This window comes from Pithys albifrons, chromosome 26 (assembly GCF_047495875.1).
Source record: "Pithys albifrons albifrons isolate INPA30051 chromosome 26, PitAlb_v1, whole genome shotgun sequence".
Classification (NCBI taxonomy): Eukaryota; Metazoa; Chordata; class Aves; order Passeriformes; family Thamnophilidae; genus Pithys; species Pithys albifrons.
In genome coordinates this window covers 6,495,881-6,521,506 of record NC_092483.1, presented here as the reverse complement: position 1 = coordinate 6,521,506, position 25,626 = coordinate 6,495,881, and the positions used below count along the sequence as shown (strand labels likewise).

Sequence of the window (25,626 nt, the reverse complement as noted above, 5' to 3'; positions counted from 1 at the left end):
CTGAAATTTGGAAACAAATTCAAATTCTAAATCGGGTAACTCTCGAAGATGTCTCATTAAGCTTAGGTAATATCTTCAGCAAACTTACTTCATCGTTACCAAATTAGACCTGGAAAAACAACCGTTTATATTAGTTATATTTATCATGAGTGTTTTGCATAATAGCTAGCTGCCTGATTTGATGCTATACTTGTTATTAATCTTTTTGGTATAGAGTTAAATAAGTTATGTATAAATGACAGAGACTGGACAAAACAAAAGTTTTGTCAAGTCTCTAAAGTGGGGAAATGATGCCTAAGAATTTTAGTGTATATGTTGTAGATTTTTAGAATTATACAGGTTACATGGATCTTCCTGGTTTGCTCACATATGAGGTGGCATTAGAAGTTACTAAAACATTTTCTTACATATTCTGAAGCCTTCCCAAGTTCATGGTGTTTTGAAGAAGCCACCTGCAAGATAGCTTCAAGACAAAACAGTGGAGAGGGCTAGAGCCCTTGGAGCTTCTCCAGGGGACAGTTTTAAGGACCTCTATGGGTGGGGTATTAGAGAAATTGGAACCTCAGATTGGCTATAGATATCATATATGCTAATAGCCGGAAGAATATAAAACCTGTAAGATCCCTTATCATGTGTGCATGTTTCATGGTGTGCACCTTAGAAGCTTCTAATGAAAGTACTTATCTATCTTTCTCCACTAATGTCGTTCTGAGTGCCGATTTTGCAGGAATTTTAGGCATCAATACTGTTTATTATCACTTCCATGGTGGGTATATGCCCATCACCACACTTCGCATCTTTTAACGCTTGTCTCTACCACTCCAGATTTGGGGATGTGAATCTGACTCCCCTTTGATCACCACATTAATGAAGAATGAACTTTGAAGAAACTGGGCAAGCTGGCTTTAACGTGTGACAACACCGCACACCATCTTTCCTGCCCTGAAAGACTGTAATGACAGATAGAACCTGAGGTCATGGACAAAATTAACTCGATGGACTTTTATAGAGATGGCCCATAGACTAAGGGAATAATATCTCTGTGTGCATCTATAAAAAGAGAGGAAAGGTGATGGTGTGTTGGAAAGTGTGGGACCTGGCCTGACATAAATGGTGTGGAATAAGGGCTGGATACAGTCCTGGTTTCAGGTGGGGCAAAGTTAATTTTCTTCTTAGTAGCTGGTACAGTGCTGTGTTTTGGATTCAATATGAGACTAATGTTGATAACACACTGATGTTTTGGTTGCTGCTAAGTATTGCTTACCCTAATTCAAGGACCTCTCAGTGTCTCATGCTCTGCCAGCGAGGAGGTGCACAATAAACTGTGGGGGAGCATAGCTGGGACAGCTGACCCGAACTGGCCAAAAGGGTATTCCATACCATGGAACATCATGCTCAGTATATAAACGGGGGGGAGTTGGCCATGAGCCACCAATCACTGCTTGGGGACAGACTGGGCATTGGTCAGCAGGTGGTGAGCAATTGTACTGTGCATCACTTGTTTTTCCTGGGTTTTATCCCTGTCTCCCTTTTTCCTTTTATGATTATTTTAATTATTATTTATTTTTTCCAATTATTAAATTGGTCTTATCTCATCACACAGGTTTTATGTTTTTTTGATTCTCCTCCCCATTCCACTGGGAAGGCAGGGGGAAGTGAGCAAGTGGCTGCATGATGCTTAGTTGCCAGCTGCGATTAAATAACAACAGCGCAGAAGACTTATTAAATGAGTCTTAGTAAAATAACAGTAGCCCCTTAAAATTGAACAAAGTAAAGGAGCAGTTATGGAAAATGCTAGGTCTCCACAGTAATAGACAAATCTGATGAAAGCAGATCTTATGCATTCATTCAATCTTCACATTTCATGTGGACCAATGCATTTGCTTTGAACTTCTAAATCCAGTATCTTTAATCAAACCTTTAAAATATTACTTCAGAATTAAAGGGTTTTTTTAGGCTTTATTAAAAAAAAAAAAAAGCAGAATTAAAGAGAGAACAACAGAAGAGGAGGAGAAGCATGGAGTCTTCCCAAGTCTGAAACTGAAGCAGCACAATTAAGGAAAGTCTAATACTAACACTCATGTCTGCCTGTTTTCTTAAAATAATTAGACAGAAAAGCCATGTACAACAAAAAAAAAATCAATTTTAAAAGACTATCACTTTTTTAGTCAATTTACACCACTTTAGAAAGTAATTATTTAGCACTAGAATAATTGAAAAAAATGCAGTTAATAAAAAACTAACTGTAAGCCTAAACTTTCCAGAAGAAAATATGTAAACAGCTAAAAACTTATTTTTGCTGTCAATGTCCTCCTATATTAAGTTCAACAGTCTTAAAACTGCCATGATATTTTTCCCCCTCTCGGGTAGTAAGAGTTCATGGTTTCAGAAAACATTGTGAAAACTCAGGTTTATAGATAGCTTCTCAACTGTATTATTTACTTAATGATGCCAAAGGAGTTTTCTGATTTTTCATTTTTATAGATTTTAGAAGTATTTGTAACTGTAGCAAATGTAGTGTTCATATTTGTAACAGCTTAAGTTCATTGTTTATACATCCTAACCCCTACCACAGATTAGTAGCTCAAATTCTTTTAGCTATTTAGGCTCTCTTCAAGGTACAAGAGCTGACAACTATCAGAAAGGCCTGCAAAACAAGACCGAACATAAACCAACAACCTTGAGTCTAAGAACACTGGAAGAACTCCAAAGCCCGAGGAAGAAGAGCTGATGAAGAACAGAGGGTCCCAGTGACCCCAGCCCCAAAATCCTGGGGGATGGCACAGGGATGGGACTGGGGCTGGACTGAAAGATTGGGTGGGCAATATTATAAAACCCATGGAAATCAGTGTTCTAGGAGGAAGGGGGCAGCACGAAGATGTCATCATGTATTCCTAAAAGCCCCAAGCCTGGCCATTAAAGAATGTACCTTTTTACCTTATCCTACATTAACTTGGCTCGAAGTCCTGTTTTTGGGAGCACTCATGGCAACATAAATAATACAGAATTTAATTTAGAGCTGTGCCTCCTCAAACTAGGGGGAAAGTAGCTGCCTCACATATGGTCAGGCAAGTTTATTAAGCTGTTTTATATTGCAGAGATTACAGCAGAAGACCCCATACTAGCATGCCTGGATCCTGCAATAAGACTTACCCACAACTGAAGCATTCTTGAATTTGAGATAAAAATAAATACCTCATACAGAAACAATTTTAGGAGTTTAATTCTAAACACAATTGAAAGTATATTTCTCTTATATTTAAAAAAATCCCTTTTATACAGTGCTTTTAGTTTCCAATATTATTTTAATTACACTTTTCAACATATAAAAATAAACCTAAGATACAGGCTGAAAACTTTTTTCCTGTGTACATAATAGCAAACAAAATTAAGTTTTAGATTCTCTTTAGGTAATAACACTAACAATATCTACAAATTTCATCTGTCCACACTCCATTCTCTGGTAAGAAAGCTATATCTCTCTAAAGTGAGCCCCTACTGTTTTACATTAGTTTTGCTATTTACATATCCCAGCATTTATTTCACTAAGTCCAATTCTCACTTTTAAAATTATGACAATACCAAAAATCCATTGCTATAAAACTAAAAGTATCACCAAGTAGCAGATGGGACCCATATTCTGCCCAATTTTTAAATACTTCGTTGTTCAGAATTCATGCGTAACTCATGTCTCACCATTATCTCAGGTATTGTTCAGATGTTTCTAGTTTACAACTTAGATGCTTTTTTCCCCTCTTAGTTCTAATTCTGGAATCTGAAAACCAAGATTTTTTAACACCATGCTACTAACAGTGTTTGCAAACAGAATTTCATCCTTCACATCTGAGTTTGCCATTTACTTCAATGCATTTATCTAAGCCATAGCCACCTCTATTTTGAAATGAAATCCTGCTTCATCCACCGGAAGTTGTCTTCTGCTACCTTCCTGTTAAAATCCAAAATAAAATCCTATCTGCTTTCTGGAAACACCATTTTGAAACAACTGTGGTCACTAATGGAAGCTTCCACATAAGTGCTTTACATTAATCTTAGAAAAATGGTACCATATCATCAGTGTTCTGAGCAATTATGAATCATAGCATTTTCAAATAAAGGCTGATTCAAATACAATTACATTTAAAACAATACAGCTATCATGAACTACACTGTTTTTGAAACCTCTTCTCAATTTCATCTAATTTATAAAGTGCAAAAGCAATAAACCTGACCTGGCAGGGCAGCATGCAAACTTATTAATGATGAAGGCAATGAACTTTTAGTGGAAGATGTACACATTTAATGGATGATGCACACGATCCTGGTGGAGCAAGCAGGAACTTCATCACTGTGCTACGCTACTGGTTTAAAAATTAGCTACCCTCTGCAGAGATAAGAATTTCACAGAATAGTTCTCTAGTGGTGGCTTTTTAGGAGGAGGGAAACTGTAAATCACCCAATACAAATAGATATAATTACTATTTTACAGATTTGCATAGTATTTACAAAGCAAAATCAGAAAATACAGAATAGTAAGAAAATATGACTTGGGCTGGGGAGAGAATTTATGCACTTGGTGGATTTGCTTTTTTTTCTTTGCTTTTTTTATAAAAAAACCCAAACTCCAAAAATTTTTGTAAGGGAACAATTAATTCACATACAATATAACAATGTGCTGCATATCAACTTACACATGTGATACATTAGCTATTAAGGCTTTCATCCTTAACTATTAATTTTCAAAGGCATGTTTCTTAGCTATCTGTACACAATCCTTTACATATTCTGTAACTGCTATATAATAGAGCTACGCAATTTCAGAATAACAAAACTCAGGAAACCAAACTAATCTCACCTGAAATGTGATACGTTACAAAAATTCTAATTTCTCCCAAATGAGAAACTTAGCTTTTCAAAGATATTATAAATAATGCATGTACATTTTCATTTGTACCTCCATTTCGAATCAAAGAAACTGCCTGAATAAGACCAGATCAGCTGAAAGTATGTAAGAGCAGAAACTTCCCTCTAAATTTTATTTAATTTTATTAGTGAAATGGTACCAAGGATAACAAGTATACAAAGAATTTCTTTGCTCTATGCTACTTACACATCATAAATAAAACAGCTGTTGTTGCAGACACAATCCTTCACAGTCTTTCTATAAGCATACAAATTTGTCATTCTTTTATTAGAATAAGCTGCTTACCAGTCAGCAGCATGTGGCTTAAACATCACAAAAATGAGTGCCTATAAGTAAAGCATTTTCTATAGTCTTAAATGTACACAGTCTCAAGAAGATAAAATCCTATTTAAAAAAAAAGTGATTAAGCAGCTTACAATCAAATTTGGTTATTTTTCATACCCTATAATATTTTTGGGTTTTTCCATGGTAGGAATTACCTATGCAAAGGAAAGCAAAACCAAATTAAAAGTAAATAGCTAATATGATATTAATTGCTTTTAACTGAAAGAAGTAACTTCCCATGAGGTAAGGCAATTAACTAATTTGATTGTATTCTTTTGAAAATAATCTACTTGATTTTAGGTATAAATTTTAAAGGTATGACTCTCAGTCTCACAATGATGAAACTGATTAAGTTAGTCCAGAGACCACAAGCCTTGTTTTAGCATGACAAAAATATTTGCTTTATTATTCTGTTCCTTCATGCTTTGTCTTTAAAGAATGAAAACAGAATCTCTACCATATAACTCCTTTGTAAATTAAACTTTTTTTCCCAAATGATTTACCCCCTCAGCTTTGCATACAATTCCTTTTATATCACCCAACAGGTATCAGAGATGATGATGATGGAAAGGTAACAAGGCCATCCAAATGTAAATTAAATGTCTAAAGGGCTGTCTTTGAAGCAGGTCATAAGAAAATGCTTTGTATTCAGCTACTGCTTTTGTACGGTAGTGATCCCCCAAATGCATCTTTTATTTCACCTATAAATCTCTTAAAAAAAAAGGTAAAAATCGAGTTTTAGTATTTTAACAAGCTCTGACAAATAACTTGCATTCTTGTAAGATTTAGATGAAAATGAATAATTGCACAAACACTTCTAGAAAATACCATATTATTTCAAGAAGGCACTAAAGCTTCTGCTCCTGCTCCCATATTTTTTAAAACAAATAAGAAAAAAAATTATTTTCATAATGGCATCTGTAGTATTTTCAGCTGGACACACTGCAGTACAGCTCAAAACAAAGCTGTAAGTTCTAAAATCATACCTATGTGCTCACTTCTGGATGGACAAAAATAAACAAAAAAACAAAACAACCCCAAAATAACCCAATAAGCTAACCTAGTATCTCTAACATGGCAATGTTCCTTTTTGAAACAAAAAAGTATCATGCATTGTTCAAGTACTTTAAAAGAAACAATTGTTTTAACAATAACAGTAAGCAACTGTTTTAAATAAAACACAAGAATCTCAAGCAGTAAGCAAATGAAAAACAAACTAGTCACTGGGCATTTAACATAAAACCCATAAAAGTGTGTTTGTTTAAAAATAATTTTCATTTACAGCTGTCTTGGTTTGAGACAATGTGGAGGGGCGGAGACCTCAGACAGAAGTCTCCTCCCTTGGATTCAATACCCCCGGTTTGAAGAATCTTCAATGCATATATTCACCTTTTTTTTATATTACAGGTTAACATCTTTCATTTTCTACTTATTTGTAACAGCTTATGGAAAAACTAAACATTTTACAAATAAGTACAGCCATCATGGAGATTCATGGATTTTCAGACATGAATAATTTTGATGGTATCTGCCTTTTCATGGTATAACTACTGGTTCATGCTCTCTTGCTTTACACCAAGAAATTGACAATCGAAATCACTACAATTGGAAGAGCTACTAGTACTATCACCATGTTCAGGTTGATTACATTGTCATTTTCTTCCTCGTTCTGGGAACTAAAAAGCTTCAGATTTCATCCCTTAGTTGAGTCAGAGGTCCATTCTTTGCTTTAAAACTCTTCCATCTTAATTGAGAGGTTTTCGTCATTTGGTTGACAGTTCCCATTCTGTTGTAGTTTGATTTCATCAGTCCTTTCTGTATCTCCATTGCCTACTTCTGTGCGGGTTTCTGAATTCCGATCCTCTTCAGTGTGATCTTTGTCCTATGAAAGATAAAATAAAAAAAAAATCATTCTCTTAGCATTACAGGATATGACTTCCAATCAACTACGGATATTTTGATTGCCTCAATCTTTATACACCTTGTTTCAGCAATGTTCAGAACAGAGGTGTCAGGGGATTTTTTTAATTTTTAAATTAATTAATTTTTAATTTAAAAAAAGTCTTTCCTTTTTTAATTGGCAGAAGCTAGGCACTCATAACAACCTGTCACCCAAGAAATCATTGCCATAAAGTCATCTGTCTTTATGATCAATATTCCAGTAATACAGAACAAGCAGCATCATGGCACCTGTGAGAGTCAGCTCCAGATATTAGGACTTCAACATATTTTTAAAATAAAATAGAATTGCAATTTTTCTTTTATATTTTTTGTCAAACACCTGATAAATTTAAAGAGAGTTCTTGAGTAAGACAATTACTTAAGCATGTGGAGTCACCTAAATCAGCTGGTTTATAACAGTTAAATAATTCTGAGTGCCACAAGCTACTCTTTAGAAGCATGCTGCTTTTCAAATTCTAAGATTGAACATTTGAAGATATTTCTTTTCTTAATCATGCTATCTTCTATTTTGCAAGGAAAAAATCCCATACTACTCTTTCCTCAAATCTTCAACTTTACTCCTGCAGTCAGATATGCAGTCTGGGATGAAAGCAACCAGGGAGAGACTGAACTGCAGAGTGAAAGTTTATTAAAAATCTTTTCAGATTGACAACCTGTGCTGGTTTTGGCTGGGATAGAGCCAATTTTCTTCATAGGAATTAAAAGCTGGGAGAAGGAGGAGGAAAGAGGGACATTCTTAGGAATGGTGTTTGTCTTCCCAAGTAATTGCTATGCATGATGGAGCCCTGATATCCTGGGGATGGCTGAACACCTACCTGCTGATGGAAAGTGGTAAATGAATTCCTTGGTTTGTTTTGCTTGTGTGTGCAGAATTTGCTTGACCTATTAAACTGCCTTTATCTCAACCCACAAGTTTTCTCCATTTTAGTCATCTGATTTTCTCCCTCATTACATCAGTGAGGAGTGAGTGAGCAAGCAGCTCTGTGGTGTTTAGTTGTTGGCCAGGGGTTAAAATACGACATAGGCAAACTAACCCCAAACCCTGATGCTTAGTCAGTCCTTTATGCCTGCTCATATAGATAGGCAGCCAGCCAATTCCTAATATATGGCACAGAACAGAAAAGAGAAACCAAAACAAAGTGTTTCAGTAACCTATTCACACAAGCTCCACCAAGTGGCAATACTTTGATAAGGCAAACAGGGGGAAAAGAAGGGTGAAGAAAAGATAAAGGGAGGAAATTCCAATAATTGTTCCATTTTCAGTCCTCTGCTTATCACTTGGTCTCACTGCTTACCTTCAAAGTAGTGGTGCTTTTGTCAGATTTCTCCTTTCCCTCTTTTTCTTTACTAATTATTTTCTTGGAGGTTGAGTATTCCCTGTCTCTTCTTTCATTACTTTTCTCTTTTTCCCTTTTTTTTTCTTTCTTGTTTCTGTTTAAGAAAATTTTTACTCAAATCAGAATTTGATCCAACAGCAACAAATGTACTACCAACGCATACTCTGACTGTACTGTACAGTAAATTGCACAATAAATACGAATGTTAGTATCCTAGTTTGCTTTCTTTCAGAAAGGTTTAGTCACTTTCAAGCATGACAAAACCCCCTTCATAATGACAAGGGAAGATAGCTAAAGAATGCATGTGTTCAGTATACATGGTATTTGAAAAGAGAAAACCAAATCATTCTGTATCCAATGAAGGGCTTTTATTGATTTGAAGGAAATTTGCATTGCTAACAGATTTAAAACTCTCCAGCATACCAAATCCATAAAGGGCTTTTTGGTCTGTTTTAAATTAGAACTGAATCATACTGATCAATTGAAATTATCTGAGAAGATTAATGAATAGGCAGTAAATCAATGAAAATACTTCTTAAATTGTTTTCAATATATGTATCTGCATCCACCTTTGAGCGTTATGTTTATTAAAAAATAGACCTTTTCCTTAGAAAATTATTGCTAAAGAGTTTCTTCCATAGGAACAAAAAAACAAACCATGAAGAAACACAAATTGAGTTAGCTCCTTTCATAACACTGATCTCTGTATCACATTTCAATTTAACAAAAATACTATAACTTTTTCCTCCTTTACTGCTCATTAACTTTTATGTTTATGTCAAACTGACCTTCTCGGAGAAGGAGTTTGTGAAGACTTTTTTTTTCTTGCTTTAGGAGACTTGGAGAAACTTCTGCTCTTCCTTTTACACCTTTCTCTGGAGGACCAAGAAATTAAACATCATCAAAGAAGAAAAATAATTAACTCAGGAACTGCATAAAACCAGAAAGCTCAGAAAATGATCTGACACAACTACGCAAATATTCCTGAGTTTAACATTGTATATGGCCAATAATATATGAATTGTACAAAGCAAAAAAAAAAAATTAATATATTTCAGTTTGATGGGAAAAGAGAGAATGGAAGTGGGAAGTAGGAAAAAAACATTGTGCCTTTCAGATTTTAGTTTTATGCTTATCCTCACATGTGACGGTCTGTATTAAGAGGCGTACTCCAACTGCCGGCAAGTAACTACTTTATTAACAACTAATAACTACAAGCAGCAAGCACGCCCAGAGGCCCAAGAGCTCAAGAAAACCAAGGAGCTCAAGCAGCCCAAGCAACCCCCCTAAACAGAAGCCTTAACTCTTTATAGTCCCTGTCTCTGTCCACATGCACATATATAATTTTTAATTGGTTAAAAGTGTTTTGTTCACACGCCTTGACTTGAGTCTTGATAGATGGCTGATATCTCTCTCTGTGTTGGCAGTTCTCAAAACACATCTTGTTATTTTGCAGGTGTTCTTCCTCCTCTCTGCTTTCCCATGCCATAATTAAATCCACTCAAGGCCAAAATCCAAGCTGCCTGCAGCCCAGACTTCATCCTCACTCACAGGCTTGTACTTTTATGTGATAACAATGGAAATACACTGAATTCACTAATCCTGTATTAAGTAAGAGTTTCTTCAGTCAGGAAAATAATCCAATTGAGTGAAAAGCCACATTAGGACAAAGACAAACTTGAGCAATACAAACTTCAAAAATGAACATTGCAAGCTTAAGATCACTGGAATTTCAGTTCAGCATGACTGAAATTTAATTCCTGAATATATAAGCTAACATTTGCATTGGTTTAGTAGCAAGCAGTGCAAAATGAATCTCAAGCTGTTGTCAAAATCAAAATGAAAATGTTAATATCTATTGTTTTTCTAGCAGTCCATGCTCAGCAAATCTTTGCATCATTCTATAATGCACTAGAGCTCTTAGTATTTTACAAAACAGCTGTTTTACACTGACGTATAAAATTTGCTTAACTTGCCATTATGGAGTCTGATCTTGAATAGAATAGCACATTATTAAATAACTGGTTGCAAACTTACTGAGGCACATGTTAAAATAAAGTCAAAATCGAGCAAGTAAAAGCTTCATTCAACATAAACCTAGAACCTGTCTGTCAAAGGTGACTCTCTCCTATCACCTCTTCATAGAGCAGGAGAAGCAGACAGGAAGAACCAACAAAGAAAACAGGGAAGTTAAAAACTAATTGACACGGCATTTTAAGATACACCACAAAAGCTACATGTATGCATACCAGCTTTTGCAATTCACACTGATTTTCTTTAATATTTAGAAAGGCCAAGAAAACAACAGTTCTTAGATAAATTACAGAAGGATCTATTAAGATATACCTAGTATCACTATTTGTATTCATACTCTGACAGTATCATCTAGCCTGATCTCCTGAAGCTGCACAGGACAAAAGTTCATAACTATTTTGTTCAGCAAGCTCTTAAGCTTGATTCAATCTTTGGTAAACAAAAATATAAAGTGGCCTCAAAATCATGGAAAAAAACCCTTAATTATTGATCAGCTGTTTAACTGGTTAACATGAACCTAATTTGAAAAATCCTCACATTTATCATTACCTTTTTTTAAATGGGAACATTTGAAATTTTTTCAAATTGGGAACTATTCTGACAGTGGTCCCACTTGGTCTACATTGACTATGAAAGAGAAAAGAGACCAAAAACCCCTAGTTCTGTGACATTTCTATTTCTGCTCTGCAAAATGTTGTTTGCACAGCAAGGCCACTGAACAGCATGGAGTGCTAGAGCCACTTTGTTCTGGTACAAATTGTCTAGTAGTTATAGAGACCAGTGTACCATGGTTAGAAGACATACATTAAACTAAGCTAGACATTTCAATAGGATGAAATGGTAAAGAGCCAAGATTTTGTAGAGTTAGAGCCAAGGTTTTGCAAGTTTTACAGGTCATGTCATCGAACAAAGAAAAGGCAAAAGTCCAGCAGTGATGAAGACACTTCAAGACCACCCCGAGGGATGAAGTCAGGAGACCACTAGCCAAATTCGAAGCCAAAAAGAAAGCTCCGCCCAAGATTCCGCCTAGTCATTAATATGGAAATTAGAAGGTGTTAACTATGGACTTAAGACTATAAAATAGCTTATTTTCCACAGACAAGTTAGGCACGTTTTTGCCCAGTATGAACTGGCTTGCCTCCAACCTTGTCAATAAATACCTTTGCTGCTATTAGAATAAAAATCTTCTCTTAGCAGTTATTTTTGAGACGTTTTTGCTTATCAACTATATACCCTTTATTTTGTTTTCCTGCATACATATCTGTAAGCAATCAAGTAAGCACCCTAGTAATTGGGTTCCAACTAGAAACTGTTTATTCATGAAATCTATTTTTCAGTTTCTGCTTTTCATATTTCAAGTTGAAGAACTACAGCTGTGTCTGATAACATTTCTACCTCTCTGTGACATTTGTCAACAAAAAGATATTTGTGTATCTGTTTTTATTAACACTTAAGGAACACTAATACAGCAGAATTTAAGGAAAAGAATTTAAGGAAAAGTAGTTTGAAAACTTTGATACTGATCCTGTGATTCTAAATCATACACAGAACTAACATTCTTGTCTCAAAGGAAAAATTCCACAGGCTCATGACTGGAGGCAACTTCCTGTTGCTTTAAATAAAGTTCACTAGAAATTGCTCCAAGATTTGCCTTAGACCAACATCAGGTCTAGTGGTGCTAGAATTTTTTAATTCTGAGCCAAACAGAAGCTTTGAGGCAGAGATATTTCTCAACACCTGTCTCCAACTAGTAGTACTTGGAAGAATGGTGGTAGTATGGACTAACTCTCTCTCTACTCAGTTCTCATGAATGTTGAGGAATACATTTAGCACAGGTAGCTCGGTGTGCATCTGCTCTGCAAGCTGCAGATTGAGCTCTGAGTGGCGGGAAATAGCAGGAGCCCCAGGAAGAGGCCATGACCTGGTGCTGACACTTTGCACAACAAAGGGCAAGGGGACCTGTAGTGCCAGCCAGGTGACCGGACACTCAGAGGCACAGCAGGAGCCAAGGACTCAGCAGGAAGACCCCAGACTATCATGTGGATAGACTACAAGGGTATAAAAGCTCAAGGGATTCTGTTGTTTAGGGTCTCTCTTTGGAGGTACCAGCTCAAGCTGTTTCTGTGTTACTGTGCCATGAATAAATTGCTTTAAGGAACCAGATGTCTGAGACACTGTTATAGGAAACCTGGGGTTGAACTGGTAAGGAAACCTGGCCTGACTGCATGTGAGTGGGGTGTATAAAGATAACAAACTTGTTTATCAATGACCTGGATAAAGGGATAGAATGCACCCTCAGCAAGTTTGCTGATGATACAAAACTGGGAGGAGTGGCTGATATACCTGAAGACTGTACTGCCATTCAGTGGAACTTTGAGAGTTGGGCAGAGAGAAACCTAATGAGGTTCAATAAGGGCAAGTGTAGGGTCCTGCATCTGGGGAGGAATAACCCCAAGTACCAGTACAGGTTGAGGGCTGGCCTACTAGGGAGCAGTTCTGCTGAGAAAGACCTGGAAGTCGGTGGATGACAAGGTGACCATGGGCCAGCAGTCTGCCCTTGCAACCAGGAGGGCCAATGGTATCCTGGAGCGTGTTAGGAAGAGTGTGGCCAGCGGGTCAAGGGAGGTGATCTGTTGGGGAACATATGCCTTTTCAAGCTAGTGGACCAAGGACAAATTTGCAGGTGTCAGCTTCTGAGATAAGAATGGAATCTATTTGGAGACCTTGGGCCCACACAGAAAAAGAAGCCTGTAGAAACTCCACAGAGTAACATTAAAAGAGCTCTTTTATAAGGTTAAAATAAGTTGCATAAAGACTGTTTAGATCTAGCAATTTTTGTGAAATATATATTACTTAATCATTACCTATAGCTGTGTGATGTTAGATAGCTTGCATGGAGTGTGTAGGTTTTAGAATTGTGTGTAACCTTGTGAAAAAATAGTTCTACATATAGTCCCTCCTGTAGCTTGTAGATTCCTGCACAGGAATGGATAAAAAAGTGTTAATGTAAACATAGCTCTCTCTTCTTCCCTTCTTTCTGAGATTCCCTGGGAACTGTAACTCATGACAAGGAGGATTACAAAATAAACTACCAGAAAACCCCATAAAACTAGATGCAGTCAGTGCTTTATTTAATGATAGAGGTAGAGGCCTCTTAAAGCCTTACAAAAGGCTCAATTAAGAACTGTGTCTGTGGAGTTCAGGCGTCTACTCGGCCCTGGTGAGGCCACATCTTGAGTACTGTGTCCAGTTCTGAGCTCCTCAGTACAAGAAAGACAAGGAACTACTGAAGAGGGTCCAGCAGAGGGCCACAAAGATGATGGGGGTCTGGAGTTGGGCCTGTTTAGTCTAGAGGAGAGAAGACTGAGAAAGGATCTCATTACTACATATAAGTATCTCAAAAGTGAGGGTCAAAAGGATGGTGCCAGACTCTTTTCAGTGGTGCCCAGTGACGGGATGAGGAGCAATGGTCATAAATTAAAACACAAGAAGTTCTACCTCAACATGAGGAAGAACTTCTTTACATTGAGGGTGGCAGAGCACTGGAACAGGCTGCCCAGGGAGGTAATGGATTCTCCCTCTCTGGAGAAATTTGAAACCCACCTGGACACATTCCTGTGTAACTTGCTCTAGGTGACCCTGCCTTGGCAGGGAGGTTGGACTAGATAATCTCCAGAGATCCCTTCCAATCCCAGCAATTCTGTGATTCTGTGTAGGGAGTCAAGCGGGGCACCCGTTGGCTCACTGGAATCACCTGCTGTGAACGGGCTTCAGTCCTAGCAGTTAAAGTCTCCGGTGGTAGGAGTGTGACTGCCAGAGAAATTCCTGAATGGTCAGACAGGAAGGTTTCCTTAACAGTGAGATTCTACCTGGAATACTGCATTCAGCTCTGGGGCCCCCAACATAAGAGGAACATGGACCTGTTGGAGCAAGTCCAAAGGAGGACTACAAAGATGATCAAAGGGCTGAAGCACCACTCCTATGAAGACAGGCTGAGAGAGTTGGGCCTGTTCAGCCTGGAGAAGAGAAGGCTTCAGGGAGACCTTATAGCAGCCTTCTAGCACCTAAATGAGGCCTACTCTTTGCAAGAGCATGTAGTAATAGGACAAGGGGGAATGGCTTTAAACTGAAAGAGGGTAGGTTTACATTAGATATTAGGAAGAAATTCTTTACTGTGAAGGTGGTGAGGCCCTGGAACTGGTTGCCCAGAGAAGTTGTGGATGCCTCATCCCTGGAAGTGTTCAAGGTGGAGTTGGATGGGGCCCTGAGCAACCTGGTCTAGTGGAAAGGGTACCTGCCCATGGCAGGGGATTTGGAACTAGATGATGTTCAAGGTCCCTTCCAACCCACATCATTCTATGATTCTGTGATCACAGAGGTAGCTAGCTTTCAGCTACTTTATATTCTGTTTGACCCTAATTAAGGCACAAATTTTGGTTTTGACCCCAATCTGAGACTTGCTAATGCCAGCAGAAATTGCCAGTGGAATAATATGGGGTTCCTCTTCCTTCTTTAGGTAAAAACAAAGGAAAAATGTGAAAAAAAACCCCAGACAAATAATAGTTAATGAGTAAGACTGACTGGACTTGATATTACCAGCTTTAGGTTGGGCCATTACTGGGTTAGGAAGGAAGATCAGCCATCAAGAAGTCTTTTCTTTGGACAAAGTCTGTGCCTATCTCCTTTGCTAACCTGTAGATGTCTCTTGGATAAGGAGCCTTTTCCACTAGTCTGTGTCTCAGCAGTGCTGTGGAAAGGGACCTGGGGCTCCTGGTTGAAGGCAAGTTGAGTATGAGTCAACAGTGTCCCAGCAGCCAGGAGAGCCAACCAGGTCCTGGGGTACACCAGGTAAAGCATTGCCAGCTGGTCAAGGGAGGGGATTTTCCTGCTCTAATCTGCACTGGTGCGGCCTCCCCTTGAATATTGTGTGCAGTTTTGATCACCGCAATAAAGGAAAGATATTAAGCTATTAGAGAGCATCCAAAGGAGGGCAAAGAAGATGGTGAAGGGCCTTGAGGGGAAGCCACATGAGGAGAGACTGAGGGCACTTGGTCTGTTCAGCCTGGAGAAGAGGAAGACTGAGGGGAGACCTTATTGCAGTTACAACTTCCTTGTGAGAGAAAGAGGAGGAGAAGACACTGATCTCTCCTCTGTGGTGATGTCCTAGTTTAGCAGGTGGGACCAGCTATCACTGTGTGGGATACCCCATGACTCCCAGAGTTAATCACCCATTGTGTGAGTCCCTGCCCTGGGGGAGGGACTGGGTGCTCCCTGAGGGTACATAAGTGGTGGGTAAGAAGACCTCGGAAACCTCTTGTCGGATCTAGAGGAGCAGCAGGACCTCAACAGGAGGAGACCACCACTCTCGACCAGACTACAGCCATCATCTGCACCAACAGGTTTCTCACTTCTTTTTTGCGTTGGACTTGGAGGGAACCACGCGGGTCCCATCACAAGGGCTAACAAACCCCTTTGGGTTTGTGCCCCAGGACAGTGGGTTATACTGCTAGGTTTTGTGAGTTGAAAGCAATTTCTCTTTGTGTCAGTGTAGTTATTGTAATATTATTATTAAATTTTAGCCTCTGACTTTATAATATCTCTCATGGTGAGTTCATTTTCCCTGCTGGTTCACCTTTAAACCAGCACAGGTGACCAGTGACAGAACCTGAGGGAATGGCCTAAAGTTGTGTCAGGGGAGGTTTAGGCTGGATATTAGAAAAAGGTTCTTCACCCAGGGGGTGATCGAGTACTGAACAGGCTCCCTAGGGAAATGGTCACAGCACTAAGCCTGCCAAAGTTCAAGAAGCATATGAACAATACTCTTGGGCACATCATGTGACTCTTGGGGATGGTCTTGTGCAGGGCTAAGAGTTGGATTTGATGATCCTTGTGGGTCCCTTCCAACTCAGCATATTCTGTGATTCTCTTCCTTCAGCTAGGAATCAAAAATTACCATCTGATTACTAGCACTTGCATGTTGTTTGTCAGTAAAGCAAGATGAGCTGCCACCTAGTTCTTAGAAGATATTGTATGTTCCATTCCACCTCCACCCCTTCTACAAAATAAAGACGAGAAGACTATTTTTTCAATATTTTGCACTCTTCAGAAAAAGGATCTGTATCTTCAAAAACAGTCCCAACTCAATGTTGCAGTGTAAATCCAGATAGCTGAAATGCCAGGTTGTTGAACAATCTTCTCCTGAATGGTTTGCAACCATTTAAACTAGGCAATCCCCAAAGTAAACATACATCCCTAAATACAAGCTAACTGGGACTTGCTACCCCAACCTATTGACAAATAACAGAATTACTGAGGTTGGAAGAGCCCTCTGGAGTCCACCTAGTCAAGATCCCCACACTCCCACGGTAGATCAGGGTTATGTCCATTCAGGTTTTTAATGTCTCCTAGCATGGATACTCCACAAACTGGTTCCAGGTTACCCAGGAAACACGCAATTTTAATGTGTCTTGGTTTAAAGACAATTACTGGGAGGCAGGAACTCCAATAAGATTAACTCCCTACCATTTTATGGAGGGACAAAAACAATGTGAGGAGGTTATAAGTGAAAATATAATAGTTTGCTAAAAGGAAATAGTAACTACAAAGATACAGAGGAAATGGTTAACCCACAAAGAGGGGAATCCACCACCCACGTGGCCCCCTGGGAACAAAATGACAGAGGGTTTTTTCCCCACCAACCACCTCCTTCAGGTCTTAACTGCAACGGTGGTACCAGTTTGAAGTCTCTGTTCCCTGGCTTTAGAGCAGCGGGAGGGTCAGCTGTCCCGCGCCAGGCGAGCAGTGAGCAAAGCAGAGTGGCTCCCGGCTGGCTCAGTCGTACCTTGGAGCTGTCCGCTTCAGCACCACAACTCCGTACTACCACTCTGGAGGAGAAACGGGAGGAGGAAAATCGGCAGGTGGCATAAGTGGCCACATTTTGCCATGAGTATTTTGGAGACAGTCTACACTGCTTCGGTACTGGAGGCAAGATGGCACACTTCTGTTTCCCGGCATGGCTTTTCTGCTGTTCTGCCCAGTTAGGGAGGCCTTCCAGCCATGGCTGAGACCCCAGAAACTTCTACCTATGGCAACACCGCCCCTTCCCTCCAACTTTCCGCACCAAGAGGGAGGGGAAGCCCCCTTCAAATGATGTAATGGTATGAATATTCATTGCTATAACTCTCTTCCCTGGCTTGCAACTGTAACAAAACATTAGAAAATACTTTTATTTCCCATTGCCTCTTACCCCACCACTGGCCATCACTGAGATGAGTCAGGCTCAGTCTTCACACACTCTCCTCAGATATTCACTGATAAGATATCCCCAGCAGCCTTCTCTTCTCCAGGCTAAACAATCCCAGCCCTCTCCACCTTATATGACATATATATATTTAGACATAAAAAATGTATTTCATTTATCCTCCATCCTCATCTGGTGAGTCAGCCAACTAGGGAAAGCACCCTGCTGGACTTGCTGTTTGTGAATAGAAAAGGACTGGTGGGTGATGTGACGGCTGGAGGCTTTCTTAGACAAAGTGATCATGAAATGATAAGAGTTTTGAGTTTTTTGAGAAGTAAGGAGGGGTGCCACCAGAACTGCCAACTTGGAATTTCAGAGGGCAGATTTTGGCCTGTTTAGGACACTGATTAACAGAGTCCCTTGGAAGGCAGTCCTGAAGGGCAAAGGAGTCCAGGAAGGCTGGACATTCTTCAAAAAGGAAATCTTAAAGGTATAGGAGCAGGCCATTTCCATGTGATGAAAGACCAATCAGTGGTGAACAAAACAAGCCTAGCTGAACACAGAACTTTGGCTCAAACTCAGGGAAAAAAAGAGAATGTATCACCTTTGGAAGGAGGGGCAAGCAACTCAGGATGACTGCAAGAATGTTGTGAGGTTATGCGGGAGAAAATTAGAGGGACCAAAGCCCAACTGGAACTTAATCTGGCTACTGCTGTAAAAGACAACAAAAATGGTTTTTACAAATATATCAGCAACAAAAGAAGGGCCAAGGAGAATCTCCATCCTTACTGGATGCAGAGGGAAAAAGTGACAAAGGATGAGGAAAAGGTTGAGGTAATTAATGCTTTCTTTGCCTCAGTCTTTAATAACAAGCGAGAATCATAGAATCAATCATAGAATCATAGAATCGATTGGGTTGGAAAAGACCTCTGAGATCATCAAGTCCAACCCTTGGTCCAACTCCAGTCCATTTACTAGATCATGGCACTCAGTGCCATGTCCAATCTCAGTTTAAAAACCTCCAGGGATGGTGAATCCACCACCTCTCTGGGCAGCCCATTCCAATGCCTGATTCCTCTCTCTGGAAAGAATTTTTTTCTGATATCCAACTTAAATTTCCCCTGGCAGAGCTTAAGCCCATGCCCCCTTGTCCTATTGCTGAGTGCCTGGGAGAAGAGACCAGCCCCCACCTGGCTATAACTTCCCTTCAGGTAGTTATAGACAGTGATGAGGTCACCTCTGAGCCTCCTCTTCCCCAGGCTGAACAACCCCAGCTCCCTCAGCCTCTCCCCATACGATTTGTGCTCCAGTCCCTTCACCAGCCTTGTTGCTCTTCTCTGGACTTGCTCCAGCACCTCAATATCCTTTCTGAACTGAGGGGCCCAGAACTGAACACAGTACTCAAGGTGTGGCCTCACCATCGCAGAGTACAGGGGAAGGATCACTTCCCTGGTCCTGCTGGCCACGCTATTTTTGATACAGGACAGGATCCCATTGGCCTTCTTGGCCACCTGGGCATACTGTTGGCTCATGTTGAGCTTCCTGTCCATTAGTACCCCAAGGTCCCTTTCTGCCTGGCTGCTCTCCAGCCACTCTGTGCCCAGCCTGTAGCTCGGCAGGGGGTTGTTGTGGCCAAAGTGCAGGACCCGGCGCTTGGCCTTGTTGAACTTCATCCCACTGGAATCAGCCCATCTCTCAAGTCTATCCAGATCCCTCTGCAGACCCCTCCTGCCTTCCAGCAGGTTGACACTCCCTCCCAGCTTGGTGTCATCAGCATATTTGCTGATGATGGACTCAATCCCCTCATCTAAATCATCAATAAAGATGTTAAACAGGGCTGGACCCAACACAGACCCCTGGGGAACACCACTGGTGACTGGCCGCCAGCTGGATGCAGCTCCATTCACCAGCACTCTCTGTGCCCGACCCTCCAGCCAGCTCCTAATCCAGGAGAGGGTACACTTGTCCAGGCCATGGGCTACCAGCTTTTCCAGGAGTATATTATGGGAGACAGTGTCAAAGGCCTTGCTGAAGTCCAGATAGACCACATCCACAGCCTTCCCCTCATCCACCAGGTGGGTCACCTGATCATAAAAAGAGATCAGGTTGGTCAGACAGGACCTGCCCCTCCTAAACCCATGCTGCCTGGGTCTAATCCCTTGTCCACCCTGACGGTGCTGTGTGATTGCACTCAGGATGAACTGCTCCATAACCCTGCCAGGCACCGAGGTCAGGCTGACAGGCCTGTAGTTGCCAGGGTCCTGCTTGCAGCCCTTTTTGTGGATTGGGGTGACATTCGCCAACCTCCAATCATCTGGGACCTCCCCAGAGAGCCAGGACTGTTGGAAGATGATGGAGAGCGGTTTGGCAAGCTCTTCTGCCAGCTCCCTCATCACCCTGGGATGGATCCCATCTGGTCCCATAGACTTGTTAGGATCCAGCTGGCTCAGTAAGTCAGTAACTATATCCTCCTGGAATACAGGGGGGCTATTCAGCTCCCTCTCCCTGTCTACCAGCTCCAGAGGCCAGTTGTCTTGAGGGCCACCTGTCTTACTGGTGAAAACTGAGGCAAAATAGGTGTTAAGTACCTCAGTCTTCTCCTCATCTTCCTTAACTATATTTCCCTCGAAGTCCAACAGAGAATGGAGGTTTTCCTTGCCCCTCCTTTTGTTTTTAATGTATTTATAAAAGGACTTTTATTGATCCGTAACTGAAATAGCCAAAATTACTTCAAATTCCACTTTTCTTTCCCTAATTTTTTCCTGCATGACCTAGCTCTATCTGTAAATTCTTCATAAGTAGCCAGCCCTTTCTTCCATAGTCTGTAAACTTTCTTTTTATCCCTGATTTCTTTCAGAATCTCTCTTTTTAACCAAGCTGGCCTTCTTCCCCTCCGGCTGGCCTTTCGGCACACTGGTATAGCCTGTTCCTGCGCACTCAAAATTTCCTTCTTAAAACATGTCCATCCCTCCTGGACCCCCTTACCTTTAAGGGTTGTTTCCCAGGGTATGCTCTGAATCAGTTTTTTGAATAGGCCAAAATCTACTCTCTGGAAGTCCAAAGTAGAGGTTTTAATGGTGGCTCTCCTTACATCCCTGAGGACTTAAAATTCTATTATTTCATGGTCACTATGCCGCAGGCGGCATCCAACCACTTCATCATCTACCAGCCCCTCTCTGTTTGTAAACAGTAGGTCTAGCGGGGCCTTACCCCTGGTAGGCTCATTTACCAGTTGATGAAGGAAATTGTCCTCTATACACTCCAGGAACCTCCTTGACTCCCTCTTCTCTGCAGTATGAAGCTCCCAGCAGATATCTGGCAGGTTAAAGTCTCACACAAGAACAAGGGCTGGGGATTTTGAGACATCCGCCAGGTGCTTGTAGAATAATTCATCTCCTTCATCATCCTGGTTGGGCGGTCTGTTACAGACTCCCACAAGGGTGTCAGCCTTGTTGGCCTTCTCCCTGATTCTGGCCCACAGGCACTCGACCTTGTCACTGCTAACCTCAACTTCAACAGAGTCAAGAGACTCTCTAACATATAAAGCCACCCCTCCACCTCTCCTTCCCTGCCTGTCCTTTCTGAAGAGCTTGTAGCCCCCCATAGCAGCACACCAGTCATGTGATTCATCCCACCACGTTTCTGTGACAGCAACTATGTCATAGTTTTTCTGCTGCACTATGGCTTCCAGCTCCTCTTGTTTGTTTCTGATGCCGAAAGGGTTTTTTTAACTTTTCAATTTTCATATTTTGTAGATTTTAGAGACACAGTAGATGTAATGCTGTAGATTTTAGTGAATTAATATTTAGCAGCTTGTAGCATAAAATCCTTCTATCTCTACCCCTGCTCCAGAACAGGCAGCTGAGATCTGCCAGCTATTTAGTCTCTCTCTCAAGGTACTTGATTAAAGCATATCAGAAGAGAACATAAACATGGAGCAGTGTGACCCGAAGCCCTGGAGAGCGTCCAAGAGACCTTTGTGTGCTGAAGAAGAGGAGGTGGATGAAGACAGAGGGTCCCAACGACCCCAGCCCCAATTCAACAGGGGTGGGAACTGGGAGGGGACAGAGGTGGAACTGGACACGTGGACAGTAGTGATTGGATAGGTTATATTATAAAAACTATAGAACTTAGAGCTTGCTTGCGCGCTCGTCGATGTATTCCTGGATGAGCGGGGTTGCTCATTAAAGTGCCTGCCGATTATCTTATCTCCTACAAAACTTGTCTCGGAGTCTTTTTTACAGACTTTTACGGCAACATTTCCCATACTGCATGCATTGGTGTACATGCACTTCAGCTGGGCCATTGATTTCATTTACAACTCGGGCTCTACGCCCTTAGGCTTATCTCTGGAGAGCCCAGTTGCCGTCCCTTCCCCCTTCAAACCTAATTTAAATCCCTCCTAGCTAACCCTGCCAACTTATGGGCTCCAGTTCTTTTGCCCTTCCTAGATAAATGGAGCCCATCTGCTTTGACGAGACTGGGCAACACAGAGTTTGCGCCATGATCAAAAAACCCAAAATTTTGACGATAGCACCATCCCCTAAGCCACCTATTGGTAAGCTGGGCTTTCCTAAATCTCTCCTCATTCATCCCGGCTAGCACAGGAACTGAGCCAATTACTACCTGTGCTCCTGTCCCATGAAGAGATCGGGTCAGTGCCTTGAAATCTTTTTTAATTACTCTGGTACTCCTTTTATTAATGTCATCACTTCCAGCCTGGACAACCAACAGCGGGTAATAGTCTGAGGGTTGGATAAGCTTAGGAAGTCTTTTGGTAATATCCCTCACCCTGGCCCCGGGAAGGCAGCAAACCTCCCTGTGGGATGGGTCTGGCCGACATATAGGGCCCTCAGTTCCCCTCAGAAGGGAGTCACCGATTACAACAACCCTTCTCTTTTTCCTCTTACTTGTAGTTGTAACCCGTCCGGTAGACTGGGGGTAACCAGAAGACCTTGTAGACTGATCCTCCTCCTGACTGTCCTCCAACAGACAGTCCAAGTCCAGGGCCATATACCTGTTTTTTAAGGGCATCTTGGCAGGTGAAAGGGGTCGAGAGGGGGTGTTTTTGCCTCTATGACCAGGCACCTGTTTCCATTCGTCCCCATTCCTATGGTCTGTTCTGTCAGCCTGATGGCAGGAGGGGCTGGGCTTCACCACCTCCTGCTGGGCTTCCTTAGGAAGATAGAGATGGGGAGCAGAATGAAGCCCCCATAACCGAGGAGGAATTGGTTCGAGACCTACTATGCCACTTAGACACATACAAGTCTATGGGTCCTAATGGGATCCGCCCAAGGGTACTGAGGGAGCTGTCAGAAGAGCTTATCAATCCACTTTCAATCATTTACTAGGAGTCCTGGTTAAGCAGAGAGGTCCCAATTGGCTGGAAGTTTGCCAGTGTGATGCCCATCTACAAGAAGGGCCAGAAGAATGTGGGGAACTACAGGCCTGTCAGTCTAACCTTGGTGCCAGGGAAGGTCGTGGAGCAGATTGCCTTGAATGCCATCAGGTGGCACATGCAGAACAACCAGAGGATCAGGTCCAGCCAGCATGGGTTTATAAAAGGCAGGTCCTGCTTGACTATCCTTATCTTGATCAACCTGGACCTTAGCAAAGCATTTGACACTGTCTTCCAAAGCATTCTCCCAGAGAAACTGGCTGTTCATGGCTTGGACAAATGCCCTGTTCACTGGGTAAAAAACTGGCTGGATGGCCGGGCCCAAAGAGTGGTGGTGAATGGAGTTAAATCCAGTTGGCAGCCAGTCACAAGTGTTCCCCAGGGCTCAGTACTGGGCCCAGTCCTGTTTAATGTCTTTATCAATGATCTGGATGAGGGAATCAAGTGCACCCTCAGCAAGTTGGCAGAGGACATCAAGATGGGTAGGCATGTTTATCTCCTTGATGGTAGGAAGGGTCTACAGAGGGTCCTGGAAAGCTGGATCAAGGGGCCAAGGTCAACTATATGAGGTTCAATAAGGTGAAGTACTGAGTCATGCACTTGGGTCAGAACAACCCCATGCAAAGCTACAGGCTTGAGAGAGTGTCTGGAAAGCTGCCTGTCAGAAAAAGACCTGGGGGTCTTGGTCAACAGCCAGCTGAACATGAGCCAGCAGCATGCCCAAGTGGCCAAGAAGGCCAATGGCATCCTGGCCTGTATCAGCAATAGTGTGGCCAGCAGGACTAAGGAAGTGATTGACCCCCTGTACTCAGCACTGGTGAGGCCACACCTCAAATACTGTGTTCAGTTTTCGGCCCCTCACTATAAGAAAGACACTGAAGTGCTGGACTGTGTCCAAAAAAGGGCAACAAAGCTGGTGAAGGGTCTAAAGCACAAATCTTATGAGGAGCAGCTGAGGAATCTGGGGTAGATTAGCCTGGAGAAAAGGAGGCTCAGGGGGGACCTTATCGCTCTAAACAACTATCTGAAAGGAGGTTGTAGCCAGATGGGGGTCGGTCTCTTCTCCCAGGTAAGAAGTGACAGGACTAGAGGAAATGGCCTCAAGATTTGCCAGGGGAGGTTTAGATTGGATATTAGGAAAAATTTCTTTGTTGAAAGAATGATCAGGCGTTGGAATAGGCTGCCCAAGGAAGTGGCGGAATCACCATCCATGTCAGTGTTCAGAGGGCATATGGATTTGGCACCTGGGGACATGGTTTACTGGTGAACATGGTGGTGCTAGGTTAATGGTTGGACTCAATGATCTTAGAGGTTTTTTCCAACCTTAATGATTCTATGATCTTCAAAAAGAACATTTTCTCTGCTTACTGGCATCTGTACAAAAAATTAATTTCTTATCAAAGTAGGCCTTTGTATTGTGAGTCTATTAGAAGAGATGCATTGATTTTCACTAGAATTCTTTACCCAAGTACATGACATTTCAACTTTCGCTGATGCTTTCTTAAGTAGCAAGATGATTAAAAGAGAGTGTAACTGTTGCAGAGTATGAATGTTTTGTAACATCCAGCGAAGTACACTTGCTATTTGACATTAGAACTGCCTGTGTTGCACAGAGGCTATTATATAAGTTACACATGGCTGTATTTGGTTTATATGGCATGGTTTTGGTAGTGGAGGATGCTACAGGGGTGGCTTCTGTGAGCAGCTGCTAGAAGCTTCCCCCATGTCCAGCAGAGCCAGTGCAATCCAGCTCCAAGACAGATCCACTAGTGGCCAAGGCTAAGCCAATCAGTGACAACAGTAGTGCCTCTATGAGAGCATGTTTAAGAAGGGGGAAAACTTTCTGTGCTGGAGCAATTGCAGCCACAGAGAAGAGTGATAACATATAAAAGAAACAACTCTGCAGACATCTAGGACAGTGAAAAGCAGGGTGAGCAGGTGCTCCAGATACCAGAGCAGATAATCCCCTGCAGCCCATGGTGAAGACCATGGTGAGGCAGGTTGTCTCCCTGAAACCCATGCAGGCCCATGGTGGAGCAGAGCTCCACCTGCAGACCGTGGGAGATCCATGTTTTAGTGGGAACACTAAATTGGGGAATACCATTCCTAAACGAAAAAAGCTTTAATTGGCATCTGTGGTAGTTTTAGTTAGGCCTTTTGGTAAGCCTTAGTTTTAGTAAGCCTGATAATGTTACATAGATTAAGACAGAGAGGTGTCACCTGACTTAAGCAACCAAAGAAATATTTCATACCAGATGACGCAAACTGAGATATAAATAGAGTAGGAGGTGTTCTCTCAGTTCCCATCATGGCTGAGGTAGAGGCAAGACATGCAGATGCTGCCTTGCTGAAGTGGGCCTTGGTTGCTGCCCACTGCTACTTTGCATTTTGTTTGAGTTCAGGGAAGTAA

The 25,626-nt window shown here is 41.5% G+C and overlaps 1 protein-coding gene across 1 annotated transcript in view; it reads right to left on the bottom strand.

Annotated features, from left to right (window-relative positions):
- Positions 1-3,275: 3,275 nt before the first annotated feature.
- Positions 3,276-25,626, bottom strand: part of LOC139683031 (splicing regulatory glutamine/lysine-rich protein 1-like) — a 74,326-nt gene continuing 51,975 nt past the window's right edge. The window contains exons 4-6 of the mRNA XM_071577736.1: positions 9,333-9,419; positions 8,503-8,638; positions 3,276-7,127 (exon numbers count right to left, since the gene is read on the bottom strand). Of these exons, the coding sequence (XP_071433837.1) occupies positions 6,975-7,127; positions 8,503-8,638; positions 9,333-9,419 (376 nt within the window). The 3' untranslated portion in view covers positions 3,276-6,974. The remainder of the gene's footprint in view (positions 7,128-8,502; positions 8,639-9,332; positions 9,420-25,626) is intronic.